A 27873-nucleotide genomic window follows, 5' to 3' on the forward strand; every position below is an offset into this window, starting at 1 on the left:
CCGCCGGGCTCCTCAGCGCTCCCGCCGGGCCGCCCCAGGGCCGGCACACCGCGCCGTGCGGCCGGCTCCGTGCTGATAGGCTGCGCCGCAGGAAAAACATGATGTCAGCCAGGGTTTAAGTGCTATATATAGTGTGTGGACAAGACTACAAACTCCGTGGATCTGTCTTTGACCAAGAGGTAGCGTGGTTTTTCTAAAAAAAAGACAATACCAAAACATCCCCCCATCCCTTATTTTGCAGCATACTGTATGAAGCATTACCATTGCTTTATATTGCAGAACACCTGGGACAGTTGCTCCAGGCCTCTCACCACCGGAGTCCTTAACTGCCCCCCAGTGTAAAGGTCAGCCTTGCATCTTTGGAAGGTCAGTCTATTTTTATTGCCTAGAAATACATTTTTAAAAGAAGTGCTTCTCAAATTACAGTCACTATGTTATACTGAGCTATTTGTTGGTTTGTTTGTTTTTCTTCTTAGAGGTTGTATATTTCATAGAACTGGAAGCAGTCTGCAAAACCATGTAGGTTTAAACCATTTACTTCCAGTCGCTCCATGCATACCCTCATAACTGTGTTTTACCACATTGTGTTCATCCAATAAAAATGCATTTAGGGGCAGTTCAAAGGCCTTGATATTCATAGAAATACTGCCATCCATTTCAAACAGAGGTTTTTTTATCTTTTGGTAGCTATTTTTCTTTCTTTTTCTTTCTTTTTCCCTTCACCTGCTTCTCCCTGTGAACAGTGTAAGAAATCTGACTGTTCATTATTACAGTTCACTTTTTTTGGTATTGTTGAGAAAGGTTTTCATGTTGGTGTAGGTGAATATGTCAGCTCGTATGCCCCTGACAATATTAGGGGGAAAATTCATAGTAAAAGCTCCCCTGTGAGTGCAGTTCCCTAACATTTGCCTCAGTGAGGTTCATTCAAATGGGATTCAAACGTGATACTTCTAATCTGAGATACTTTACATGGATATTTCCTGGGGCCTAGTAGGATTCTCCCATTGTCCTTGTCTTTCCAAGCACCTTAATTCTTTACTCAGCTTGCTGGCCTGTATTTGTATACAGGACAGAATTGCACCCAACAGAATCTGGCTCTCCTGATATGCTGTCTGCTTCCTCTGAATTCAATGTGTCCTAGAAAGGAAGATGATACAATATAGGAATGGAAAATACAAGAAGCTTCAACAGGTACAAAATTTGCAGGAACAAAATCAATGGGGTAATTGAAAAGGACCTGGACCATCTTTTTGCTGGGGTCCTCAGCAGGCTTTGGTATCCTTAAGTGACTCTGAGGTTGGTCTGCCACAGAGCCTTGCACAAGTGGTCCTTCCTCCAGGCTTGCTGTTGTTCTGTCATGTACTGCAAATGGAGTGGGATTTAGGAATTTCATGACCTGCTTACACAGAGAACAGCTCTGAGAGAGGGAGAGCAAATAATGCCCATGTGGCCAAGTCCTTTGCATAAATAGTTACCCTAAAGTGCATGCTGAATACTTTTTGAAGAGCAAGAAAAACACAAAAAGGTGTTATGAAGGCACTTTCACCGCTGCTGCTAAGTTCTAAAATGTGGCCCTTTTGATTTTCCTACCCAATAAGGAAACTCACCCTACCCTAATTACTAGGTTTGCACTGCCACATCTCCTCTATGCTATGCATTGAGACAGGTTTTGAAATCTACCTGAATTTATGAAAAAGGATTTTTAAGTGTCTTGGACAAAAAACTCATTAGGAAACCAATCCTGAATCAGTTATTTTGACCATAATTTGTGACATTAGCTAAACCAGATGTCGACAGTGTAAATGAAGAACTTGATCCACTACACAGCAAAAAAGTTCCCTAGGTACTGTTAAGTTACTTAATAATTGGAACAATATCATTTCATCGGCATTCAGTTCAATATAAAAAAAAAAACTATTACAAAGGTAATGAATATTGCAGGTCTCTTGATGAAGTTTAATCAAGAAAGCAGAGCAGACTGCTCTAACCCTTTCTCCGTCAACATCACCTCCTATGCTGGCACATCCCTTACAGACTTAGGGTCTGTGTTAATTTAGCAGATTTAAATCGAGCAGGTTTTCTGTACGTGGGAACATCAGTGCACAAGTGCTACCACTGAGCATTGCAGATTTTGTCTAGGACACAGCCAAAAGCAAGTGTGCATGGCATTTGCTACACTGGTATCTAAAGGGTGGTTTTCACAGCACCATTTTATCTTCAGTTTGCAGTTTCTCAGTGTGTGATATGATATACCACAGCAGGAAATGATCAAGAGTTGCTTCAGAATAAGAGTGCATATCATATCAAAGTTATTATCAGGAAATAATTTTGCAGCTTTTTCAAATGTATTACTACCATAATTCTTTGCTCCTTTTACATACACCTTCCTAGTGCTTCCCCCCTCCTGCCTTCTGTTTTGCAACACAGTGTTAAAGAACAGTTATCCTGGCAGTGGCGTCAATGCACTTTGGGGAGCCTTTCAGTGGGTGTCAGATCACACTGATGTCATATTGCTTGTGCCTGTTTTAAAGGTTACGACTGTAAAGTGTAGAGTACTTACATGATGGTACTCATTTTTTATTTTTAATTACAGGAAAAGTGTTCCCAATAACAACAATAAAAGCCAACTAGCACAGAGAGAATGTAACTGGACAGCTAACTAAAACTAAAAGCAGATTCTTTTGGCCTGTATACAGGAGATACAAGACTTTTTAAAATTTAAAGTGATAGCACATTTTTTCTCAATACTCCACACTCACGCCCTGTCAATTCATGAATTAACACTGTGTTATTGTTCAAACAATAGAAAGCTTAAGAGGTTTTGAATCTTCTGTCTAGTTGTTGTTTTCTAATGGGGAGATTTCAACCAGAAATGCAAACCTGAATGAAAACTCCTTTTCTTTAAAACTGTATGTCTGCAATTTGATTAAACTGCAGTCTTTTCTAAGAGTTAGATCTTTGCTATGCAGTGACTGAAAACAAGTGCTGTTCTTCGACAATTATGTACCCAGCAGGAATTTATATATGTTCTTCGACATTAGAATCTAGTATTGAGTGAAAACATTGGAAAGAACATTGCAGTAATCACCTGTAACTTATTTTTTAAAATCTCTTCTAAATAGCTAAACATTGCAATAGCAGGATAGGCAGTGAATAAATAGTAGACTGGAATAAAAATGTCTATGTAAGTAAGAAATCAAATAAGATGGACAGTTTAGGACACTAACACATTCAGTTCGCTCTTACTGACCTTTCCTGTAGTTACTTGGCCGTGTTGGTTTGATCTTTCAAAGGTTAACCAGGTGTCATCATGAATTTTTGGATTGCAGAAACATTTTTGGTTAGTTTTTAATCCCAGCTTGGCATTCTCTTACTCAAACAATCAATGCTTTGCTTCAACTTCCGTACAAAGTTAATTTTTAATAGAGTTTAATTTTTAATAGAAAATCGTAAAACTCAATGCACGTATCTTTACAGAGGTCCACGTAAAATGTTGTTAAAGGTAGCTTTTCACATAATTGCTTAAGATACGTTTGACTGTGCTTTAGCTAACAGCATAACATTAATTTGATATTAATAATCTGCAAATGTGGTGACTTGGCAAACAAAATTTTAAACTGTCTGAATGGTACTCTTGTACCACTTAATTTAGTCAAGTGTAAAATAAATTCAGGTATGTTGGGCCAATTTTTATTGTAGAAGGAGAAAATATCATACCAGTGTGCTGACCCACTGTGAGCACTTTTATCTTGCTGTGAATTGTTCTTTCAACACTAGTGAGATATGCTGTGATTACCATGAATATTTTCCTAGTCCATTAAAATAATAATCATCCTAAAATCTCACCTTGACAGCCCTTGACACTCAAATGTTAAATAAGTGATTGTGCTTTTCTGTTGTATAAAACTGACGTCTGATTTTTAAGCGAAGAAATAGCTACATACTACTCCACATAACCTGAAGTTATCTGAAAGCTAATATTGAGGTCTGTAGGCCTGCTCTGTAATCTTTCAGTGCAGGCAGAATTCAAGCCATGGTAATTTAAGCATCTTAACATGCCATAATATGTTGAAGAAAGAGAATATTTCACCAAACGTATGACTACAGCAAGCATTTGTTTTCAAATATATTTTTCCTTTCTTCTTCATACCTTGGAACAAATTCTTCAATTCTCACTGCAAAATCACTTCAAGTCCCAGGCCTTTCAATGAGTTTATGCATTTGATTACCAAGTTAAACACGAGCAGGGAGAATAGGGAAGATGATACAAGAGTGGTTTGCACTAGAACACTACAAAGATAGAATTCAAACTGACAAATCTTTTACCATGAGGCAAGCAGTGCATCTACTTCAACATTTCCAGTTGAACCATCACCAAACGCTGCTAACAGAAAGTAAAAGTCCTTATTTAATGTTTGTCTTATTGATATCATCATGTCTTTTGGTTACCCATGAATTTAAGTTTAGGATTGCTGATGAGAAGTTGTTTGCCATGACTGGGCAGTGGCTCCTATATGAAGTCCCAGGAATTACTGCTGTACTTTGGGAAAAGCTGCTGCCCAGTTTTTTTAAGTATCTGACCTCTGCACAAACCACTGGCTTTTCATTCCAGCTGGATTCTTGTTGGTGGAGGAATTAGTGTCTGTACAATAGTGCAGATTTGTTATTTTGCCTCTGAGAATGTCAGTGACATATTTGTTCAGTCACTGCAGGTGCTGTGCAGCAGGTTCCCCCAAAATTTGGAACTTCCTTGGGGGTACTGACTTGCACAGTGACTATGTACTAACCTGACTGTGCAGGAGGCAGCTTTCCATAGTGTGTCTGGACTGAATCACTTCACACCTTGCATGATATTCCCCTGTGCTTGTCAAGCAAGGATTGCTGCTTACAGGACTTGAAAACTGCTATGAAACAGTCTTCTCTCACTTATTCACAACTCTCCCATGTTGGATATGCCTTTTACCAGCTCTGTTGCAGTTTGACCAGTTTTTAGCTTTTGAAGGTATCTGCAAATATTTAGGTGAAACTTGCCAAAGTAAGAGCTAAAATCCCTGCAGCCATTCATGCCAAGTGTACTCAAACATCACCACATGGTTCCCCCACAGGGGCACTGGGCATGTACTAACAAGCATGTGGCTAAACCAACAGCATTGTGCATCATGCATCATCCCTACAGCAGGATTGCTTGTGCTTGTGCTTGAACTCAGAGCAACTGCAAACCCCACAGATATGCTGTGTCTGAACAAGGAATGCATTTAGAAGCGATGAAGGAGTCAAATTAAGAGCTGCTGAGAAAAGCTGAAAGACTGGAAACGGGTTGTCTGTGAAAAGACCTCTGAGGTGAGATGTAAAAGAGTAGGAAAATCAGTTCCAAGAGAAAGGGAAAAGGAAAAAAGCTGTGGGGCAAAGGTGGAATTGAGATTGGCTGGCAAAGAAACTGATAAGTGTGTGAAAGAGCATTGTACAAGATTTCGATTAATCTCAGTGTCACTTAAGGTCTAAAGTGCCTTAAACTGAAGCACTTACAGGTCAATGCCTTTGCCAGCAAGGTCTTTGCTCCCTATAAAACAGAACAATAGGAACTTATCACATCTCACTAATATCATACAGTTAATGATTTTAAAAAGCATCACAGCAAGGTTAAAAAAATACAGAAAACTCAGTAAAGTTAACAGTTCAGTACTTTTATCAGGTAAAACTTCATAGTGTGCATCTGATAAAGCAATGGCCCACATCCCTTGAAGTGGGTGAAATGATTTTACTGCAGTCTTTTATCCATTGATTCACTCGTGTTGTTCATTGAATTGAGTAGAGGCTCTCTCACAAAAGTGACAGGTTGTCCATCATTATATCAGAACACCTACATAGACCTGGCTCTAATCGATGTGAGGGAACCAATCTTAATTATTCATTTCAAATAAGCAATGAAGTTTTTGTTTCGTGTTGTTTTTAATCTATTTAAGTCAAGGTGGATATGAATTTTGGTAAAAAGCTATGGTGCGCGTACTTCAGCTGTTACTGTGTCAGAAGAGAGATACAGAAAGAAAGTAGGTATCTGAGCAGTCGAGTGGCAAACCTTATTTTACTGAGTGACTACTGCCACCAGGTGGCTTGTTACAGTCATTGACTGAAAACTGTAAACTACGTTTTGCCTCTCGGTAAGCAAGTATTTTTGTATAAATGCGTTTCCAAGTCTGAATTTTTATGTGTGACATAAAAAGCCCCCAAAATTAATGAAAGTAGAAGGGGCTGACTAATCAAGAGGAATAAGAACAAAAAAAAAAGCATTCATGAAAGGGATATTTCTGGACATCAGGGGAACACATTTATCTAGCTAAGACAGTTGGTAAAACAGGTAAGTATGAAACAGTGCCAAAGCTCAAGTGAAAAGAACTGATTAATTATGGAGAAAAATATCTCATCCTATATTGTGACTTTATCATAATTTATTTTCTTTTAGATGGTCAGGATTGTTTCAATGATTCAACAGTCCCCTCACTTTGGAGGGAAAAAACACCATCGTATACAAATTGATTTGGTAGGAAGAATTCTTCCTATCTAAGATAACATTATTGTTATTAATTCCTAATACATATTTAGCTAAGACAATAATAATGAAAAGCTTGAAATATTCTGAAACCTAGCCTCATAAGTGTAAGATATGCAAGATGGAGGTGAATAAATGTGGGTGCCAGGACTGTTATCTTCAGAGGAAGACTAGTATCCAGCATGTATTCAGCAAAACCCAAATGCACCTTTTCAAACACATATCAGTATTTCAAAATAAATAACACCAGTAACAAAAAATGCTCAGATCCAAGTTATCCATCATCAAAACAGTCTGATAGGGATGCAGCCTTTTTGCACATCACTTGATTTGAACTCAAGTGATGTTTTATGGTGATATCCTTTCCAGTAACAAGGAGCCCAGTGCACACATATGTGAAACTTGACCAAGGTCTGACCTTCTAAAATACCACAGTAAAATACCAGAGTTTTGCTGTATAATTAGCTTAATACCTAAGTGGAAAGTTGATTACAAGGAACCACATAGTAACATGGGTTCTCTTCAGATCTAGCTTCAATGGCTTATTGTTTTCCATATTGCTTTGGGCTTAAAAAATAAATATTGCACTGCCCAGTAGTTAATTTCCAAAATTATATGTATTTTACTTGTTTCCTCAGTTCTTAAGCAACAGAAATTCCCCTTCATATACTTGGCATAAAGTCTCCTTTATGAAATTGCCATTGCTTTCAAAATTATGAGCTTTCACTTACTTTCTTAGGGCCCTGTTAACAAACTATGCAAAAAAAAGTCATCAACATCTTTTCATGTTGGATGTTGTGTTGCTGATTTGCCACTTGACATCATCATCCCCTGACATAGGTCAGTTGTAGGTTACGTATCTTTATCTCTCTTCAGGCCCGCAAGAAGATTCAAAACCAACCCCCAGCCCTCTGTCTGTAACTCATTTGGTTAAGCTAGGGACCTCTGCTTTGCAATAAATACAGAATTATTATGAACACACAATTGCAGCACACTGTACAGGGAAAGTGCAACTCTGGACTTTTTTGTAGTTTGTATATCCTAATGCATTTTATTTCCTTGATATACATATTGGATACGACACTTAACAAATTAACTTGCAGTACCCTTTCATAGAAACATTTTCATTAAGGCTGTAGAACTGTTGATTTTATTTTCTTTTTTTAAGGAGACTGGTATGTTTGAAAAGAGCCCTTCCAGACACACTAATGATTGTCTGTGGAGAAGGAGTATGAGTACTTGTACTCAGTAGTTAAAGAGTAATTTTTTTTCTGGTTCTGTTGCTTCACAGCTCTTTGGCAATAGCTAATACCTTCTGAAGTAAGAGAAGCTATACAATGAGAAACAAAACAGTGTTCCCTCCCTTACCCACTTTACGTTTCACAGATAAATTATTTTTTTTTCTTAAAATCTGATTGCCATTTCTAACATAACTATAGCTTGCATTTTCATCCTTGTGGGTCCTAATGAGGAAATTACTTCCATATATATATTTATTACAATTTTTCAGACATGTACACCCCATTTTGTCAATGAGCCAAGACCCCAAAATAAGATCTTAAAAACATTTGTGTATTAATTGCACTGTAATCTGTGAAAGTTATGAACCTAAATATTGCCAAGAATATTGGTCCCTCTGGTCACCAGTTTTCTTACTCTAGATGTATTTATGTTATTATTTCTATTCCTAATGATGTATCTGCAAGGAAAGCTGTTTTTAATTAGCATAAATTAGTTAGAAACACACAAGCTCTTAGCAAAGCACATATGTACTTAGGCCTACAATTTTATTGAACTCTTTCATATAAGGGAACTTTATGAAGGCAGTTGTAAATAGAATTATTTTTTTCCCCAGCCAGGGGGAAATATCCATATTTAACTTTAAGCTATTGCTTATGTATTATGTTTCTTCAGTTGCCATAATACAAGTAAAACAGTCAAATCATTTATTCAATTAGGCAAAGTAATCAATTAAATATATCTTGTAAGATTTCACATTAAATATGTCTTATAATGTGTTATTACAGGATACCTGTAAGGTCAATGCTGCTTTTATAGAAACTGAGAAAACAATAGAACACTAACAGAGCATTTCTATCTGCTATATTTTAGTAGATAGAATTTTTTTTGGAAAATATTACTAATTTAAGGTCACTAGTTTTAAGGTCACTAGAACTTCTCAGAACTACTAATAAATAACTGAATTACTGGAAGCCTCCAATCAAGATGCTTGTTAACACAAGCACAATATTTCTATGCTTTGGAAGGGCAAAATTCCCGCTACATTTTTATTAAGTAACTGTCTTTTGTGCCACTTTGTGAGCAATTGAGGACTTTGATTAAAACAAAGCAGAAGTCAGAGAAGCCTGTGTAAGCAGCTGCAGTTTCTGCCGGCAAAGCCCCAGTTACAGCCGGTATTTATTTGCTTTCTTGATAAGAAAAACCTGATTTTGCAAGCCTGTATATGGGAGCACCTCTCGTCACATGAATAGCACCGCAAATGAGCTCTGCAAGCTTTGTCAAGGACAACCCCCCAGTAAAGCCCATGGGGCAAGACTGCAGTTGCAAAATCAGGCCGGCCACCCAGACCCCCAGCATCTGGAGGCTGCAAAGAAATCAGGAGCCCTGCCGCGTTTCCCAAGGCGCTGGTTCCGGATGTTCACAGCGGGCAGCACTTGGGGCGAGCACACGGAGCGTTCGCGGCTCTCCGGGCGCACCCGCGGCCCCGCCCGGGCCCCGCCCGCGCCCCCGCGGGCCCCTCCCCGCCCACAGCGCGGGCTGAAAAGGTGCCGCTGCCTCGGGGAGAGGCTCGCAGGGGGTCGGCTGGCCTATCTGCACTTTCCCCCTGTCCGCCCCCGTGGGAGCAGTGCCGGAGGAGAGTGGGGCTCCCTGGAGCGAAGGCTGTCGGGGCTGGCGAGCTGCTGTAGCGCCGGAGCGCTTTGGTTACACTGACGCCTGTGAGTGCTCAAAGTGTGGATACCGCAGCCTTTTTGAAAAGTGTATTTGCTTAATAGGATACCTGCAGGAGGTATGAAGCGAAGTAAAATCCAGTGAAGCTTTTAAAGCACCTTGTAGCTGCTGCTTTCCATGCAAGCATTTCTGAATTGCTTTAGAGAAAACTCCTAAGCCTGTGTGCCTTAATGAATAAAGGTGGCTTATCTTATCTGGAAGCCACACCAAATATATTCTTCTTGCATCTTGTTTGCTTCTTAATGTTATGTGAATATTACTTTCTTATTTTATTTCTTTACTTACATACATAGGAGATGGCTGTATGATAACTGTGACAGTAAGTGTGCTGATGCTGTAGTTGAATTTACTTGTTGGGATAACAAACTGTGTCATTTTTAGGTCATACTCCAACTTTGGGTTCTTCATATAGATAAAAGTTTGCAAGGGGCCTTAAAAATAGTATACAGAGAAACTGCCCAACTAAAATAATGAGAGTAAACAACTGAAAAGGGCAAAATCCTTGCCTTTTATTCATTCTTGCTGAGATATATGGAAAAAAGGTGAACTTACCATATTTCTTTGTAAGATTGTTTATTACTCTTCTAGTAGAAAGTGTCTCTTTGACTGAAAGTAAATGTAGAATGAACTTTAAAATCATGCTGCAAATTTGTATCAACTAATATTTTGAGGAAGAAGGTATCAAAAGTTTGTAGGTTTTTCTCCCCTTAACTGCACCAGAATATAATGAATTATTTAATGTGAAACTCTTTGAGGTCTGTGGAAGTACGTTTGACAAAGCAAATGATCTACAGGGTTGGTGCTTAATTACAATTTCATACGTTTCAGCTAAAGTGTACTGTCTTAAGGGCTCAGCTTGGAAAGCTCTATAAAATGTGTGCCTGGAGTAAAAACACTCTTAGAAGTTATCTTTCTTTTTGTGTGTGCATATTGTTTCTTCTTTCAGACAAGCTTCTTGGATACCATAAAAGTTCATACTGTTAGATGCAAGCCAAATAGATTATAATGCAATAGAAGTTGTTCTACTATAAGTAGAGAGCCAATGGCAATTTTACTCAGACTTGGTCACTGTAGCAGAAGGACTGACTGTAAGGTAAGTACCTACACTCAAACTGTTACAAAAAAGTAATTTTGAAGGACAGAATGCTTGAAGTTCTCTTTTAATATTTCCTGAGTAGAAGGGACAGAATGCTGAGGTGTGTGTATTTTGTCATTATGTGGGCGTGAATGTGTTTTTGTATTTTAAAAGTAATGAGTTATAAGGAATGTGAACACTGCTTGTTTTCTGCCCTTGCTCAGCCCAGCTGTTGTGTTGACTTCTGCTTAGTTAAACTCTTTTTATGAACTCGGAGAGAGGGTGACTCTTGGACAGCGAGTCTGTCTGCTTTTGCCTTGTAACAGTATATTTCTAAAGAGACATGTCACTGGCCCCTTAATATAGCTTATTCTCCTTCAGATGACTTTTTCCTTTTTGCTTTCCCTCTTGTCTGATGGTGCTCAGAAGAAAAGTTCTGGCTGTGATATTTTTTGTACCTTCAAATTGTCAGTATGTTTGCCTTGCCTACCCTTTCATCTCTTCCTCTCAGAAGCTGGTTTTAGATTTCACACTCTGCAGCTAATGAAGTAAAAGAGCTGAAAGAAGATAACTTCTGTGAAGAGTCCTGAGTGTGAGTATTGTACTCATGAGCCATTAGGCTACCAGGCTTTCTTAGCTGTTGGTAGCTGCAGGGACTGTAGGAGTTGTTTTGAACACAGGAAGGGAGTAACTTATGCTCTCCATTTATCAAAATCCAGGTACTCTAAGATGGTGAGATATAATCAGGAGAATAAGCTTCTATGTATACTAAATATTGTGAAATGATTCCCACTTAATTTTGGTATGGAAGAAGATGGCTATTGCCCTATGGTTTTGGCTTTCTATTAATTAGAGGGCTGTATTATAAATAGCTTCAAGTACGTAATTGTCTCCCTCTCTCTGCCCCAAGAGTGACATGATATTTGAAACACCATTGCAATCACAAGTAATTATGAAGTTTCTTTGAAAAAACTTGTTCTGAAGCTTTCTTTCCTGCTGGGGGGGATGGGTTACGTAGTACACTGAAGATTTAAGAAGGGAGGATGAGGAAAGGAATAACACATTTGCAGTCATGCTTCAAACTAATGAGTATTGAAGTATTTCTTTTTCCATTCTAAATAAAGGTATGAAACAGTGCTCTCTCTTATACTGTAATGGTGTGGTATGTGCTAGTACCTGTAGAGAGAAAACTCCTGGATCTTGTGCTGTCTTTGGTCGCATAGAACATACTGAAAAATCTGTGTATGGTACAAACTAAGTAAAATCAACAGTCAGTGGTACGTGACTGTGTTCTGACTACAGAGCTAATATGCTCTGTAGCACACATTTGAAACCTTGACTGGGGCATTTACTGATGCTACCACAGGGTGTGCAGCTGGCATGCAGGCAGGACAGAGGAACCGAATTATATGTGCTCTAAGGATCTTGGTTAATATGAGCATTTCAGTGTAAGGCATTTATCTTGGAAAACAAGTCCCTGGATAGTGCACAAATCCTTCAACTCCCTGTTCTTCCAGACTGTTTGAATGATAGTAAGTTAACAAGAAGTACTAGAGAATGGCCAGTTGAAAAATGCTGCATTTAGGTTTTGATTTTTAACCTTTTCATGCTTCAGTCCTAAAGTCAGTTATTCCTATTCCTCTTTAGTACAGGGAGCTTTGCAGTCTGCTAATTCCTATTAGCTCTCATGAATTAGTTGTTTCAAAGGCTTATAAATAAGCCATTATGGTCAAAGCTTCTTAATACTTGCAAGCCGATTCTGTCAAGATGGGCAAATCTAAAATTTATGGTAAATTACAATGAAAGTGGAGAGTATTTTCAAATACTGTAGGTAACAGCCAGCTGTTTGACAGCTTACCCACCCCAAAACTTGAGTTAATGTAGATTCTCATTTTAAATCTACACATGGTGATTTTGACTCAGTTTTTTATGTCCTTGTCTAGTGAAGATGATCTTGCAGGGATCTGCTGATTCATCTTTATTAGAATGCAATTTAACTGTTTTCTTTTTTTAAAATTTAGACATGTTTCTAAAAAGAGTAGAATGGTAGAAGGAATTAGTTCTGTAAGACATGATAGCTTTTATCAGTCACTCAGGTCCTTTTTGTTACAGTTGTAGAGTTGTTTCTACTTTAATCTTTAAAAGGGATTTGTTCTTTTGTGGTAAGGTTAAGAATGATTCACATATCACACTTCTGCTTTCCTAAACCTAACCTCTCTGTAAGAACTCCTTTCCATGCCATTAATCCTAATGCTTTTTGTTCAGAGTTGTACTTATGTATGTAGTTGTGAGATCTAGTTGTCTTCATCTGTTTTTCCTGCAAAGGATAATAGCAGGAAAAAAGTTAAATATTCGGCAGTTCATTGTGTTTGCTTATTACAAACCTTGATTGCTTTCAGGTTTTGGTCTTTTTTTAAATTCTATTAATCTTTGCTTAATCTTTCTCATCTGCCAGCTTTTGAGTAAGTTGAGTCTGCCAAAGAATATTTCTTGTTTCATTTTAAATCTCTACCACATCCTTTGCTACTTAAAGCAGAATTCTAGCCTACTATTTTTCTTGTCTCTGCAGTATGCGGCCTTATCTCTTCTTACAGAAACTTTGTTTTGAAGATTTCTCTGGTACATATAATTGTACTGAACCTTAGTTTTTAGATTTCTCTATGGTTTTTTAACTTGTGAGTAAAATCGCTTTGATGTAAACTTGTGACAGTTTGCAGAGTATTGGAACTAGAAGTAGAAGTTAAAGATATGATCATAATGTTATCTTGAATATTTGGGAGGAGGAGTTGAGTGTTGTGTTTTTATTTTCTGGTTTCTGAAACCTAATTGTTCAAACCTTTCCTGCCTCTGACTTTCTTCTATTTACTAGTTTAAAGTTGTTGAGGAGCTCTTATGTTGAAGTACAAATGTAGCATTGTCTTGGATATTGTGGATTTTTAGCACTGAATGTATGAGAACTTTGGAAGAGTGGATGACTCTTATTGGTAAGAATCATGACTTGCCTTGTCTTCATTTGGCTGCTTTTTAGGTCTCTAGAGTTCAGACCGAAATGGCTCCCTGTGTTTCCTATCTTCAGGTCCACGTGTGCTGTCAGGGAACTGCATAACCTGATACTTCTTATCGCTTGGCGCAAAATGGGCACAGCTCTTCCAGAAGGCAAACGTTCTGTGTCCATGTTTTGCTAGATACCCCTTTCTTGTGCCTAAGGATTGAAAGGAAGTTCATCTCTGCTCTCCTGGCCCTTTGGACATGGAAATGCTTTCTTTTGTTGGTTAAGGTGTTCTGTAAAACCACAGTAACTGTAAATCTGTAAACCCTGCGTGTAACTGAGTAACAAAACAATTGCCACAGCTTTTATGAAAACAGTATTGTGACTGAGCAAAACATTGTGATGAAAGCTGGGATCAGGGGTTCAGCTAAGTGTGTTAGGATCTGTGGTCCTACTACTCCACATGTTTTTCATGCATACTGTTCCCTTAACAAGAGTGTGACAAGCAATGATACTGTTTGACTAATTGTCTGGAGGTCCAATATCCAAAAGGAAGAGTTCAAAGGAAAAGTCTTGTGCTTGTCTGCAATAAACATACACATTTCTTTGTTGAAATCTTCATACCAGTTTCTCAGTCTTGCATATATAAAACTTATTTCTGACACTTGGCAACTTTAGTTTCTCTGCAGAAAGAAGAACTTGTTACTGGGGAATTATTTGTCATATGTGAAGAAATAGACACGGGTTGTGGAAAAAGGCAACCTTTAATGATGCAAAATTGGAGCTATGATTAATAAAAGAGTGGTTTTCATACTAACTGTATAGTTCCTCAATACTTTTGAGCTTTATGTATCTGTGAAACAAGTTTTAAGATCCATTTGTCCTGTGCAGATGTTTAAGAGATTTGACTTTTCTTTTTTTTTTTGAGAAAGAATAGGAGAGGGATAGGCAAAAGACACTTTAAAAGTGGTGTCAAAATGCACAGAGGGAAATAATCCATCCAGTGGATGGAGGGATCCTTCTACACCTGTACTCTTGATGGCCTGAAAAATGGTATCAGAGCATTCTTGCAAAGTCTGGCAGTTATCAGAAGCAGAAGTTATTCAGCAGCTGGAAATGGTGCCTTCTCACAAATGCTTTTTTTTTCAAATTTTTTTTATTTTTGTATTCAACTGACTTCCAGAGATGAGCTGTGACCTGTAATATAAATACTTATTGTATTTAACTGCCTGTAAATCTTATTTTATATAGATGGAGCTACCTGGTCTTGCTGTTTGGATGTTTGTTTGCTTCTGTGCACCTGTGGGTGGCTATCCAAATGGAAAAGTAAGAGCAGCCTGCACTAGCATGGTACCCTGTCATGGTGGCTCTCCACAACTGTCACCTGAGCACACCATCACAGTGAACGGGACTGAATTTAAACCAGGGGACAGCATAGAAGGTCAGTTTTAGCTGAAGAGTTTGATTTACTGTTTCTTTGTGTTGTAGATGTCTTTACTCAGTTAGCTATACTAGATTTATCTAAGCAATTGAATGTTCTTTAGATGATCCATTAACCATCACTCAGTACTTGTACAATGAGCATCTGGCAGTTATTGTTGGAATGTTTCCTTCTTCCTTTGGAGAACATTTCGACTTACTTTTATTTTTCTTCTTGCATCAGTTAGTCTGTCTGGACCAGATTTTGAAGGATTTTTCATACAAGCCCGGGATGCAGAACACCTGGATGGCCCTGCAGTTGGTTCTTTCGTGTTAGTTGACCGGAGACTTTCTCAGCTTCTGACATGTGGACATACCAAGGTATAGTCTAGTGACCTAAAATGAGGCATGAGGCACTGAGGTGTTTGTGTTAGACTATGTGATAGGACAGAGCTAAGCTACATAACTTTATTTGAGCTTAGTAAGTCTCTCAGGAAATTTGTCCAGCTTGGAGTATAGAAGCAGACTCACTGCAACTTTTTGGACTATTTTTTCTATCATAATTTTTATTTGTGCATAATGAATGTAGTGTGTTCCTAATATTAAAAGGAGGAGGGCATGGTCTGTTTTGCTTTTTCATACTTGTTAAGGACAGAGAAAATGTCTTAGAGCAAGGAAAGTTTAGGGCCATTATTGTGGTAAACAAACACTATTTCATAGGGTAGTTTAGGTTGGATGGGGACCAACCCCCTGCTGTGGGCAGGGGCACCTTCCACTATTCCAAATTGCTGAGAACCCCATCCAACCTGGCCAAACACTAGGCTATTATCTTTAGTGTTGCTCTGTCATTTACTGGTTAGTGGAGCCTTCTTAGTAACAGGTTAGATCTGTTTTAGATAAATGGATTTGTTGCATGTGCAAGAGAGATGAACTCTGACTAGTGTTTCAGCAACATGTGTGAAATTCATGGACGTGGACACGTACGGTGTCATCTGAGCTGGTGTGGACAAAGTTCTTAATCTGCCTAGATGTACTTTTTTCTGTCCACTTCTATCACCTGTCCCCCACTGACACTCAATGTATTCATCAGTGCTGTAAAGCCATGGGTATATCTGGATGGTGCCCTCTGTGCTCAGAGGACTTAGTGCTGTGTCTGATCTGTTTATTTTGTCTAAAAAATGATCTGATCCGAAGACTACTTCCAGGTTTTGTTCTCTGGAGTATTAGTTCTGTTCTCTCTGTAGTCACTGCACTGTCTCTTCATCCTCTTACTGTCAAAAAAAGGATCATAATTTTGCTATCAAAACCCCACCATTTTTCCATAAGTGCTGCAGCAGCCTTTGTCTCATTGCTGGGGTCTTCTGGGTTGAAAGTTGTTCCTTTTAGCCTTGAAGTCTGTTAGTGTATGTAAGTTGCAGTGGTGCACTTCATCTGAGTTGATCATGACTGACGGGGGAAAACCAGTTGGAAAACCAGCTGGGGTTGTGCAGTGTAACAGTGCAGTGTCTCTTTAGGATTTAGCTGCAATCTGTGCTGACTGTGTTAATTAGCAACTCTTTAGTGCATATCCACTGTGTAACTCTTGACATGTGTGTGTTTTCAGAATTCAGCTGTCAGTCAGACAAGTAAAACAAAAAAGAAACACATGAAAGTTTATTGGATTGCTCCTGGAGATGCACCAAAACATGTACAGTTTCTGTAAGTAAATCTAGTGCCAGTTCTAGTTTATTAAAATGCAAACAAGGTAAAACTGTACCATTGTCTGTCATATATTGGCCAGCAACTGAAAAGTACCCTTGGACCAATGGCCTGAAAAGTCAACATCCCTTGCTTGCTGCAGAGCCTGCATTAATACAGATACTTGTTCTTTAGGGAGAGCTTGCAGGTGATTACTTTGATTTTTTGCAGGGAGAGTAGAAGGGAATTTGGAGGCTGACTTCTTGAGTATTTCTAGATAACTTCTCACTTCTTATGCTTGTAATGTACAGTGTTAAGAATCTTCTTTCTTTGTTTGTACCTAACCAAATTATTTGTATACCCCTCTGTTACACTACTAGCTTTTTGTGAACTACAACAAATGCAATGCAACTCTGAAGTTGTAATTTATGCCATGGGCATGAATGTTTCTTATATCCACTGCAGCATGCAGTATTATGTTTTAAAATTCTTTTTCTACTGACATTTAAGATATTTTCCTACTTCAATCCCTAAAACGGTAGAGGTCTCCATAAAGATGAGGGTTTTACAAATAAGTTGTATGAACTGTAGAAGCTTTTCCTTTTTAAAGTAGCAACTGGCTGTTGATGTATACAGTAATGACTCTGAGTGTTGTGTTTAAGAGCCACAGTTGTCAAGAAATACAGGACTTTCTGGGTGAAGATTCCGGGTCCCATTGTTTCTCAGCCTGATATGCTGTCCCCAACAACACCTTTGCATGCAACTTCAGAGGCTGTGTCAACTTCATACCCAGTTTCCTACTTATCAAAGCCAGTAAGTAATGATAAATCTATCTTTAATGCTTATGATTAATGGAATCTAACATGATTACATTGATACAGACTCTTGACAGAAAAGGAGAGATGAGTAACTTTGATATCTCAGACTAAGAATGTAACCAGCTACCCTCTTGTGTTAGTTGAGTAGCCTGAACTTCTGAGGATTAAATGTTCTCATGCTGCACACAGGTCAAAAGGCAGATAGAATATTTAGAACTTAATGATAAGAAAATGTTATGCATAACTGTGAAGAGAGATGGGAAAGACTTGCTCTGGTCTTGACCAACAGTTTCCTATTTAGCAACTGCAGGCTCAGAAACCTTCTTCCTTGGAATTCATCTGTGTTACTGACTTCTATTACTGAGTTTTTGAATGGATTGAGCAAGCATCACTGTTTGATCCAGGATAACTGTGACTTTTAATCCATGTATTTTTTTCAGTGTGTATCAATGGAGTTTATACTTTGAAAAGGAAACACAAAGCTTCCTCATCCTACAGCTGATATTACCTCTCTAAATATTAAATTAAAAGAAATTTCTCTGAAATTTTTACTATCTTTTCAAAGTTATTCTATTGTAATGTCTTTAAGGGAGAAGTTCAGCTTGAGTAAAAGCACAGTTGGAATTCACCATCATTTTACTTGTCTTAGGGCACTTGTAGACATGGGTTAAGAGATTGGTGTGTAGACACAGATGTCACTTTTTTGTTGTTCCTTGTATGCTTTTCCTTGTATGCTTTTTCTAGAATGGGTAAAAAGGGAGGGAGAGGAGGAAAACTCTCATTGTTTGATTTCTTGGTTTCCTTAATTGTCTAGTTTAGTGCCTCAGGCTGTGGAAGTATGAAGTTCTGCATTAGGAACCCTTCAAACTGTGATCCTGAAAGTGCTTCCTGTTTTTTTCTATCCTTCCAAAAAGAGGAGAGTTCAGTATTTATTGAAATGAGTGGTCCAAGTGAAGGCTATTTAGCATTTGCGTTGTCCCATGACCAGTGGATGGTGAGTTTCTATTTTATTTCCATAGTTGCTTTTGTGAATTTCGTGAAGTTTGAATGGTTCTCTACTAAAACATGCATATGGAAAATGGAAATAATGTTACATGTCAGATGAAGTGTGACTCTCCCATAGTGCTAAAACAGAAGTTGCCTTTTATAGTGGATATTCAGTTTTAGCTCAGGACTGACTAATTACAGTAGAATTTCCCTATGGATATCTGCTATGGCAGAATCCAGCCTGTCTGACTGAAATTCCTGGTTAAATCAATCTTTCTTTGTTACCTAGCCAAAAAACCCTCACCTGTTAGAAGCTGAGTTGTTATTCTGAAAACCATTTCATTTTGATGGTTGTTTGTGTAGAAATAACTCCATTCAATCTTAAAAAAATATTTAAAGGTCCTTTTTTGAATTGATGTTAAGGGGAAGGGATGATGCTGTTGACAAATGCATAATCCATAAACTACTTGTTACACAAAGGAGATGGTGTTTATATTCATATCCCTAGTGCAGGAACACTTGGTTCTTAACAACACTGTCTTTACAACTGTGAAGAAAACCATCATGTAACTGAAGTGGATTTTTAAATAACATCAACATCCATCTCTGTCTTGTCTAGTTAATTCAGTAAATTCTAAATAATTAAAGAAACTTCTGACAATATGTCTGTTAGTTTGGAAGGGAGGGATGTGCAAATTATAATGTGTGTTTCTATGTCATCTGTTTTACTTGATGTGGTTCCTCTGTAATAATGCTGATGTATTTGAAAGATGGGAAACAATAGCTTGATAACTACAGAAATCTGTCTGAGGTCTTGCTGTGCCTGTATTAAATCAAAGAGCTTTTGGAGACTGCCAGTAGTGTTTTTTATTTGGCTCTATGTATTTTTCTTTTATACTCTTCAGGGTGGTGATGATGCATATCTGTGCATTAATGAGGACCACCGTGTTCATGTGAGCACTACCCATCTGACGGGACGAAGTCGTCCTCTCTTGGATTCAGAGGTACATTTGAAAACAACTAAGACCCTTCCACGAATGTAGTTTTGAAGTAAGGTATAGTGTTTGTGCTTTTATTTTGCACAGCAGATGCAAATACTAAGGTGGATCCATAGTTTGTTAAGGTGAGATTGGTTGGACTCTTACTTTCTAGTAAATGTTAACTTTGGAAGTCTAAATTTAATTTTTAAAAATAAGTCACATGGTGGGAGCTTACTGTATTGAGAACCTCTGCCTATTATTACTCTATCCCTTTGCTAGAGCTGCAGTTGCAATTGATATATCTTGGATTAAAGGTTGAAAGGGAAGAGAGGAGATCATGAGCTGGAAAAATCGGTGATAAGTCCAACCCCTGTGTTGCTGTATGGGCTTACTGGCATGCAAGAGAGATTCCCCTCCTCAGATCATTGATATTCTTTGTGCAGCAGTGACATTCTTGTGCAGGATTACTTTTAAGTAACTCTTTCAGGGTTACTTTTAAGCCTATTACTCTGCCAATCTGAAAACACTGGTTATTAAGTACCTGCTGTTTCACAGAATGCCCTTGAAGATGTGTCATGGAGGCTTGTGGATGGTGTTCTTCAATGTTCTTTCAGAAGGAGTATTCGTCTTCCTGCATATAAAGAGAGATTTAATCTGGATGCCAGTTACTACATCTTTCTGGCAGATGGGGAAGCTAGTGAAGGTAAACTTTGACTTACATATGGTTGCTTTTCTTTAAACAGCTCTAAATGAGTTAGTAACCCTTCTGTAAGATATTGCTTAGCTGAGAACTAGTGTCTGAACTAAGGTTCCCAAGTTTAAAGACCTTAATCCAGACACCTTTACTACCTTTCTGGATCATGGGTTTGCTTTTTGAAGTTGTAAACTTACTCATGTATGTGTTGTTGTGTGCTAACTTGATGCTAGGAACTGGTAGTTTCTTGAGAATTGTTTTTTTTAAAATAGAGACTAACTAGCATCTAAGGGGATTATTCTTCATGTCTTGTGCATGTGGAGGAGAAAGATATTTCCCGTAGAGTGGTGGGTTGGTTCTTGTACATTAAGTGTACAAGATATCTTAGATGACATCTTAGGTTCTTAGTGTATTGTGTGTCAAAGATTTAGTTTGTACAATTATGCTCAATGGTCACAACATTCATGAATAAGGAATGGGCACACTTACAAGTGCAGGGGCTTTCATTAGCAATAAATAAACCACTTTATGTCACTGCTTAGGTGGACTAATATACAAACACCGTCGTCAGCCCCTGATCACCGACAGACTGTACAATGTCACAGGTCCTCCTCAGGATATTGGAGGCTCCCGGTCCCCACGACTTATCAAGGCTCATGGTAAGCTGCAGCTTCTAGTTTTGTCTTCCAGCTCTAGACTTCTTGAGACTGTAGAGTTATTGCAGAGTAGGTATTTCCTCTTGTTTTTCTGGCATTCATGTTGGCTAGCAAGATCCACTACTGTGGTGGCAGAGTGAAGTTATAATTTTTCATTTCAAGAGCAGAATTGTTTCTTTTTGCCCGGGAAAATGAACCTGAATTTGCTTTTTCCCTAAAATTTATGATTAGGACTTGTTTCTCTTTACCTCTTACTCTCTGGTTCAAGTTGTTCTAACTGCATTATTTGCTTAGTTCTGTTTGAAATAAGAAACCACTCAACTGGCTGTCTGGAGTCACTGAAGTTAATGTGAATTTTTTCTCTCACAGTACTGGACTTTAACACAGGTCCATGAGAGTCACTCATTTCTTTCTCACACAGATAGTAGGCATGTCATCTTTCATCCTCTGACATCTGAGTTAGTGACAGATTGGTGTCTATCACCAGTATGCAGGGACTCTATTAGCATGTATGAAATGTGCAGTTTGTATAGAACAGAGCTGCTCTATTGTAATGTGTGGGCATAGTATGATTATCTTTTACATGGATGCTTCTGCCCTCTACCAAGATAAATGCTGTAAGGCTGTAGTCTGAACCAGGTGTAAGTTTTTACTCACTGGTTAATTCTGAGCATATGCATAGGGACTAAACTATTACATAGGGTTTTAAGTTGTATTGAAATGCTCTTAGTTACTGATTTACCTTGTATTTTTTCCCCTCAATTTTCAGGAGCGCTGATGTTTGTTGCTTGGATTACCACAGTTAGTATTGGTGTTATTGTTGCACGATTCTTCAAACCTGTCTGGGCTCATTCATTCCTGTTTGGAAAGGAGATGTGGTTTCAGGTGTGCAAAATACCCATATCTCCAGCTGTGTTTTCTAGCATTATTGTAAGCAGAACTATAAACCTACTAAATCTAAGAAGTAGGAGACTAAATATGGTGTGATTTACATCTTTCTTTGATCTTATAAAATGAAACAATTATGAATCAGTTCATCTACTTTACTAGTAAAAGCAAAGTCTAAAGGGGGCACCAAGAATATCTTTAACTGATGTCTGTTTAATGTCTTTCAATGATGTCTTAAGAAAGCTGTAGAGTTTCTAAAAGCAAACTTAACTTTTCTAGGTGCATCGTATTCTTATGTTGACCACAGTCTTGCTTACAAGCATTTCTTTTGTGTTGCCTTTCATGTACCGAGGAGGTTGGAGCCAAGTAAGTGTGTGCTTTTGTCTTGTTTGTTAACTCAAATACAAAGGTGGGACCAAATGAATGAGAAAGAGGTCCACTGATGACTAACACATTGTGACTATTTCCAAGCAAATTGCTGTGAAAGGTGTTCTTAAGTAGGCTGGTTTCAAATCCTAGCAACACAAAAGAGGAATGTTGTTTCCTTTACCTACTGTTGAAAAATGACAGTGCTTTCCTTCCTTTCTCTTTCTCCCAAATAAATTCCTTGCTCACGATTTCTTTATATACTATTTTGGTTTTCATATTTACTTGGAGAGCTTGAATTTGGGAGAAGAGTGTGGATGTGATGGCTGACATTAGTGTGGTAAACCTGCTGGGAATAAGTGTTTTTATGAATTTAGATATGATTAACTGTATTCAGTGATAAGCTTAGTCTGGAGCAGTAGATAGATAGATAGAGATTATATACCTGTTGCTCTCATCTGTATTATATTTGGTACAAGGTGACACCAGAAATTGGAAAGTCTAGAGATTATCTGAATTCAAGATGGGAGAATGTGGTCTCAGATATGAACTAGGAGCTAGGGAAATTAAATAAATGCTTTAGGATTAATATTAGAATAGACAGGGTGAGAAGGGAGACCATGCTGGGAGGAGTTAAAAAATAGGCCTCTCCTGAAGACACAGAATCAAGGCTGAAGAGCTTGGAGCATAGCTTCTACAGTCATATTACTCTGCTCTTCAGCTTGTAGAATTTCTCAGTACAGCAAAAAGGTGGGACAAGCCCTGGGCTGACGTACGAATGTGTGTGCTGCCAAGGTAAACAACCTCCATCTGGCTGCAGGGCAGCTTACTGTGTCCTGTTGCCTCTGCCAGTGTTGCTCCACTATTGTAACCTACTACTAAAAGAATAAAATTTTCAACCTTTTGGTATACTTTTCTCTATGCTTATATAGGTATGATATTTTAAAAAGTGTCCTCTCTGTTTAGCAAGCAGGTTTTCATCCCTATCTCGGCTGTGCTGTGATGGCTTTGACAATCTTTCAACCACTCATGGCAGGTTTCAGACCATCTCGTCATGCGCCAAGGTACAACTAACTCATCAAGCTACAGCCACAGGAATTAAACTTGCCTGTTTCTTTACAAATTCTTTTTACAATGAAAAGCTTTTACAACTTTAAAGTAGGTAAAAACATTTTTTTGATTTCCTCCTCCCTCCCCCAACTATGTAATCAATAAAATGTGTGTAATTGTTTTGTAGGAGGCAATTGTTTAACTGGTTTCACTGGAGTACTGGTACAACAGCTAGAATATTAGCTGGTGAGTAGAAATAATAGTTTTAACTTCCATTTAACTGATTTAAAGCAATTTTGTTCATTGTCTGGCATATTACTGGTCTAAAACATCTATGGAAATTCAGTCCAGGCATGTGTGAAGATTCTTTTTCTTGCTGACCATCTCCTGTGTGAGTTTTAAGTGGCCTTTGGGTACCACTTTTAGAGAGAAAAGGTGGCTGTTTAAAACTAAAGAAATTACTGACAAACCTGAAATATCTCTGTAATGAGGACCTGTTCTTATCTTCAGTAATTTCTTTTTATCTTGGAAGATTTGAAGATAATGTTCCTACAGTAACATAGTTCAATGTTATTTAATGGGAGAGGGAAGTCTCAGTTATTGAACCAGAAGCTGGATTTAATTCTAGTAATAGAGACAGGTTTCCACAGGCAGCTTAAGCACAAATAGTGTGGTGCTGTGGTGTTGTTGGAAGTCACAAATGCTAGCATTTGTGACTGTAATATGTTAGTTTTCAACCCACTTAGTGCACTGTCTTGGCCTTTTCCTTTTCTTCCTGTCTTGCCCCTCACACTACCAAGAAAACACAACCCCCCACCCCTCAAACAGAAAAAGAAAACAAACCATAAAACTTTCAGCTGCATGAACTCCTTTAACCTCATTCCTCTAGCAGTTGTAAGCAATTCATGGGAAATCTATTGCCAAAAGCATTGAGAGCGCTTTAGAAGTGGCCTGGCACAGCATTCTTAGCATCTTTTTGTCTTGTTTTTACTGACTAGTGGTGACTATGTTCTTGGGAATGGATCTACCGGCACTTGACCTGCCAGACGCATGGGACACCTATACAATGATTGGCTTCGTAGCTTGGCATGTTGGTATTGATGTTCTTCTGGAAATACACAGCTATTGTCTCATACGTAAAGGTACAAACCCAGAACAACTCTGGTTGTCACTTTGCTCTCTGAGCATAAAAAATGTAACAGTGTGGATTGAATTTCAGGAGGTGCTCTTTGGCCTCTAACTTGGAAGCTGAAAAGGAGGAACTCTTAGGTAATGGTGTTATATCTTCTGTACAAACTAATATGGAAGTAACCTCCATGGTTTGTGCCTTTTTAAATAGTAGCCTCTCGTTTCTCAAACCACAGTTCATAGGGGCAGACTGAAATGCATAAATATCTTCTAAGAATCTGTCATTGTTGGCAATTTTGATCCCAGGTGGGTATGTTAAGTCCAGGCGAAGTCACAGATTTAGTCTGCATTTTATTGCTGACAAATTGCTGCTATGAATGGCTGTTATTGCATGACAGAATGATCAGAAACTTGAACTTAGATGCTTGCACTTTGGAGTGAATGGGGAATGAAGGTGAAGTCCTGACTCTAGTGTGTCTAGTGAAGAGATAGGTAGTACTTTCGTTGGAATTGTTATCTTCACTGGCTGGTGTCACAGAGAGGAGATGACTGCACATGTAAATGACCTGTATCTAAGTCAAAGATGAGACATCTGCAGAATTGAAGAGGTGTAATTAATTAAGAGGCTGTGTAAGGTGGCAAATGGAATAGGAGTGATTATAAAACACGTGAATTTAGTTTTAACAGCAGTAATTACTTCCTAGAAATAGAGAAATTAATCCGAAATGTTTGGACATGAATTTTCTGATGTTGGCTAATGAAAAATACTTCTTAATGAATTCTAGTTATCTTAACATGTAAAAGGAAAGGGTATTAGTTTAAAACTCAGTGTTTTGATTATTCAGTCCAGCAAAAGAGACAAAATGTTTTTCCACTTCAGTGTCCAGAATTTACTTGTTGTAGGTCAGCCCAAGAATAATTTTTCACTTGTGCTGTGAGTATGATAGCACAGGCCATGAAATGTCAAATACGGCTTCCAGGTCCTTTTTCAGACTTGATGCTGTGCAAGACTGTCACAGGATCAAGACTTTTGTGGTATAAAAAAGAACCCCTCCTTCCTCTTAAAAGCAGACTTAACTTCTTTTTTCTTCCCACGAACAGTTGAAGTGATAGAGGATGACAGAGTACAGATACTGCAGTCACTCACATCTGCAGAAGCAGAGGTGAGTCACAATTTGGTAAATAACTATTGTGAAATGGGATGATTGTTTAAACCAATAAAAAGACTGACAGTTCTATGACTTTTTCCCCTTTTCTTTCAGGGTCATCTGTTTAAACAGGTTGTGTTAACCATCTATGTCTGTGGAAATATAGTATTCCTTGTTGCCTTCCTGATAGCAGTCAACAAAATATGAAACAAGTAATGGAGAATTTTGTGATGAAATACTGCGCAGTTGGAAAATATGAAAAAAAATGGTTTCTATTACAAGTTTTCTCTCAACACCTCTCTGAAAATGTAATTGAAGAAAAATAGCATGTGTGTCATGCTTGGTGTTAGAGAGATCTGGAATTCAAATCTATAGAAGGATGCTGCAGTCCTACAAAAGCTGTCTTCTGGCAGGACTTTTAATGGGAATTTTTGCCTGAGTAAGGAATGAAGTCTTTTTTTTTTTTAAGCACAGTAGTTAACTTGATTGAAGCTTATAGTTTAAGAAGACTGAGAAGATGTGCTGAAAGTGTTTTGATCGTCAATTCCCTAAACCTTTTGTAAATATTACTGGGGAATCTGGAGAGATTGATCTGGATTTTGTCATATCTGTTCACTGTGTGGTATGTGATGTGACTACTTCCTGCTTGTGATAGTTTTGTGCATTAAAAAAACCCCAAAACCAAAATACAGAACTTAGTGAAAAAATGTCACAAATGCAGATTGATGCATGAACTAAATACACAACAATTAAATGCAAGAAATGCTCTCTCTGCTCTAAGAGCAGTATACTTACACGACAAGCATAGGAGTGTGGGAACTTCAGTCCTTTAGTAAAACTACCATTTGCCTCACTCAGAATACTTTTCCATCTCATCCCTCTCAGTGCTTCTAAAACATAAAGAGAAAGCATTTGCAACATAAGTGTATTAAACCCTGTTGTATTTATCCAAAACTGAAACAGGAACAACCTCTCTTTGTGTATGGATTTCTGTATTTTATTGTCCCTGGTTGCTTGTGGCTTCTGAATTACTTTTCTGTGTGAGTACGATGGATTTGGGCCAACTGATACTTAAATGGGAGTGAAAATACTTGCTTAGGAATGTTGCAGTTGTATTTGTGCTATTGAGTGAAATGTGCATTAGGAATTAGGATGACTTCAGGAAAAGCAGCTTCTGTTAAAGTTAAGTGAGAGTCGCTTAGCTGCCATATCTAGAAGACAGAACTAAAAGAATTCTATAACAATTCTATTTTTTAAGAGTATGGGAGGGCATTTTTTTAGTCAAAAGGTTTATCTAAGTATATGAACTAGGTACAGAGACTATATTGTTTAACCTTTTTGGTTCATGGTTTGCCTAAGTATGGAAGGACACTCCTGAAATGGCATCTTGGAAACAATCCCTTAATATGCTGTGCAGTACAGTACTTTACATTTGTTTTATGACCCTGAACAGCTTGTTTCCACGTGTCTTCATTTTTGTTACTGGAAAGTATTGATTTTCAGTTGTAACACTTCAAAATATATTTTCAGTCCAGGGCTACTAAGCTAGCTGGGAATGAAGGTGTTGAAGTATTGGATAGAACAGTAACTAGTGAGGCCAGGCCTGATATAGACTTTTACAGCAACATCTCTCTACTACCTGATGGACAGCTCTAAAATACTTGTAGGTGCAGGTCAGATGGTGGTTCTCTCCATTTACTAAAGCTGTCTAGTTCTGTATCTTCCTCCATCTCCCCAAGTCCACAGTGCAGGGACACAATATTCAGAAAACTACAAGTTTGTTTGTAGTTGGTGATCTTCTTTTTGGTTGTTCAAGTGTATGATTTATCTATGAGGACATTTATAGAGCTGGGATTAATCCCTTCATCATCAGCAGCTGACTGTGAGTATAACTTGAATCATCCACCTTCCTCCTGGAAGCTGAAAAAGTCATGTCAGTCCGATTGGGAAAGGGGGACTAAGAAGAAATGAGTCACAACTGAGGCTGAAGGGCAAGAAGGATAGGGCCAGTTGTGTGGGTTTGTGGATTTTTTAGAAAACTCTGATCTCAAAAGCCTGGGAATCTCAGACCTGTCTAGCGCTACAGTTTTTTGGGACTCCTTCATATACCATGAGTTTATAGAAGACGAATCACTCAACACAGACACGACTGATGGCTTTTTAAATTAAGGTCAATGGCAGTTCTTTCTGAATTACAGGAGCTGTACTGTGTGTTGTTTCATTTATGTGTGACAATGAACACAGGGGTTTTAAAACTTGAATGTAAATATCTCAGTAGAAGGTTTTGTCCTTTTTAGTAATGTGAAAACACTGTCAAATAGAAACTAGAAAAGTCTTGCCTGGGAGCAAAATGGATTGTCTGGTTTTTGTCAATGTGGTTTTATAAATTAAAGCTATCTAAATCCTTCCTGGACAAACTAGTATTGAAATTGAATATTAAAATAATTTCAATTCATAATACAGTTTCTTTTCCTCAAGAAC

At 38.1% G+C, this 27873-nt stretch overlaps 1 protein-coding gene across 5 annotated transcripts; it reads left to right on the forward strand.

The window, feature by feature from the left end:
* The first annotated feature begins 53 nt into the window (after window positions 1-53).
* On the forward strand, window positions 54-27803 carry FRRS1 (ferric chelate reductase 1). Of its 5 annotated transcripts, XM_027671794.1 has the most exons (18): window positions 54-179; window positions 280-366; window positions 10464-10610; window positions 14833-15022; window positions 15245-15381; window positions 16604-16698; window positions 17340-17490; window positions 18310-18489; window positions 19388-19486; window positions 20018-20165; window positions 20699-20815; window positions 21582-21697; window positions 21980-22066; window positions 23033-23130; window positions 23304-23362; window positions 24115-24258; window positions 25346-25407; window positions 25507-27803. In XM_027671794.1, the coding sequence occupies exons 3-18, from the start codon at window positions 10560-10562 to the stop codon at window positions 25597-25599; spliced, it is 1827 nt and encodes a 608-aa protein (XP_027527595.1). In that variant the 5' UTR covers window positions 54-179; window positions 280-366; window positions 10464-10559; the 3' UTR covers window positions 25600-27803. The 5 variants fall into 5 exon arrangements, with proteins under 5 accessions (XP_027527595.1, XP_027527599.1, XP_027527596.1 ...); XM_027671798.1 differs by lacking the exon at window positions 10464-10610; XM_027671795.1 differs by lacking the exons at window positions 54-179; window positions 280-366 and adding an exon at window positions 9357-9575.
* Window positions 27804-27873: the final 70 nt, after the last annotated feature.

This window comes from Neopelma chrysocephalum, unplaced genomic scaffold (assembly GCF_003984885.1).
Source record: "Neopelma chrysocephalum unplaced genomic scaffold, ASM398488v2 Primary Assembly neopelma1_97222, whole genome shotgun sequence".
Classification (NCBI taxonomy): domain Eukaryota; kingdom Metazoa; phylum Chordata; class Aves; order Passeriformes; family Pipridae; genus Neopelma; species Neopelma chrysocephalum.

Coding starts and splice junctions, on each gene's coding strand:
- FRRS1 (XM_027671794.1), top strand. CDS start 10,560: ATGGCAATTTTACTCAGACTTGGTCACTGTAGCAGAAGGACTGACTGT. Junction 20,816..21,581: donor ACGACTTATCAAGGCTCATG/GTAAGCTGCAGC, acceptor CTCAATTTTCAG/GAGCGCTGATGTTTGTTGCT. Junction 22,067..23,032: donor ACCGAGGAGGTTGGAGCCAA/GTAAGTGTGTGC, acceptor CTCTCTGTTTAG/CAAGCAGGTTTTCATCCCTA.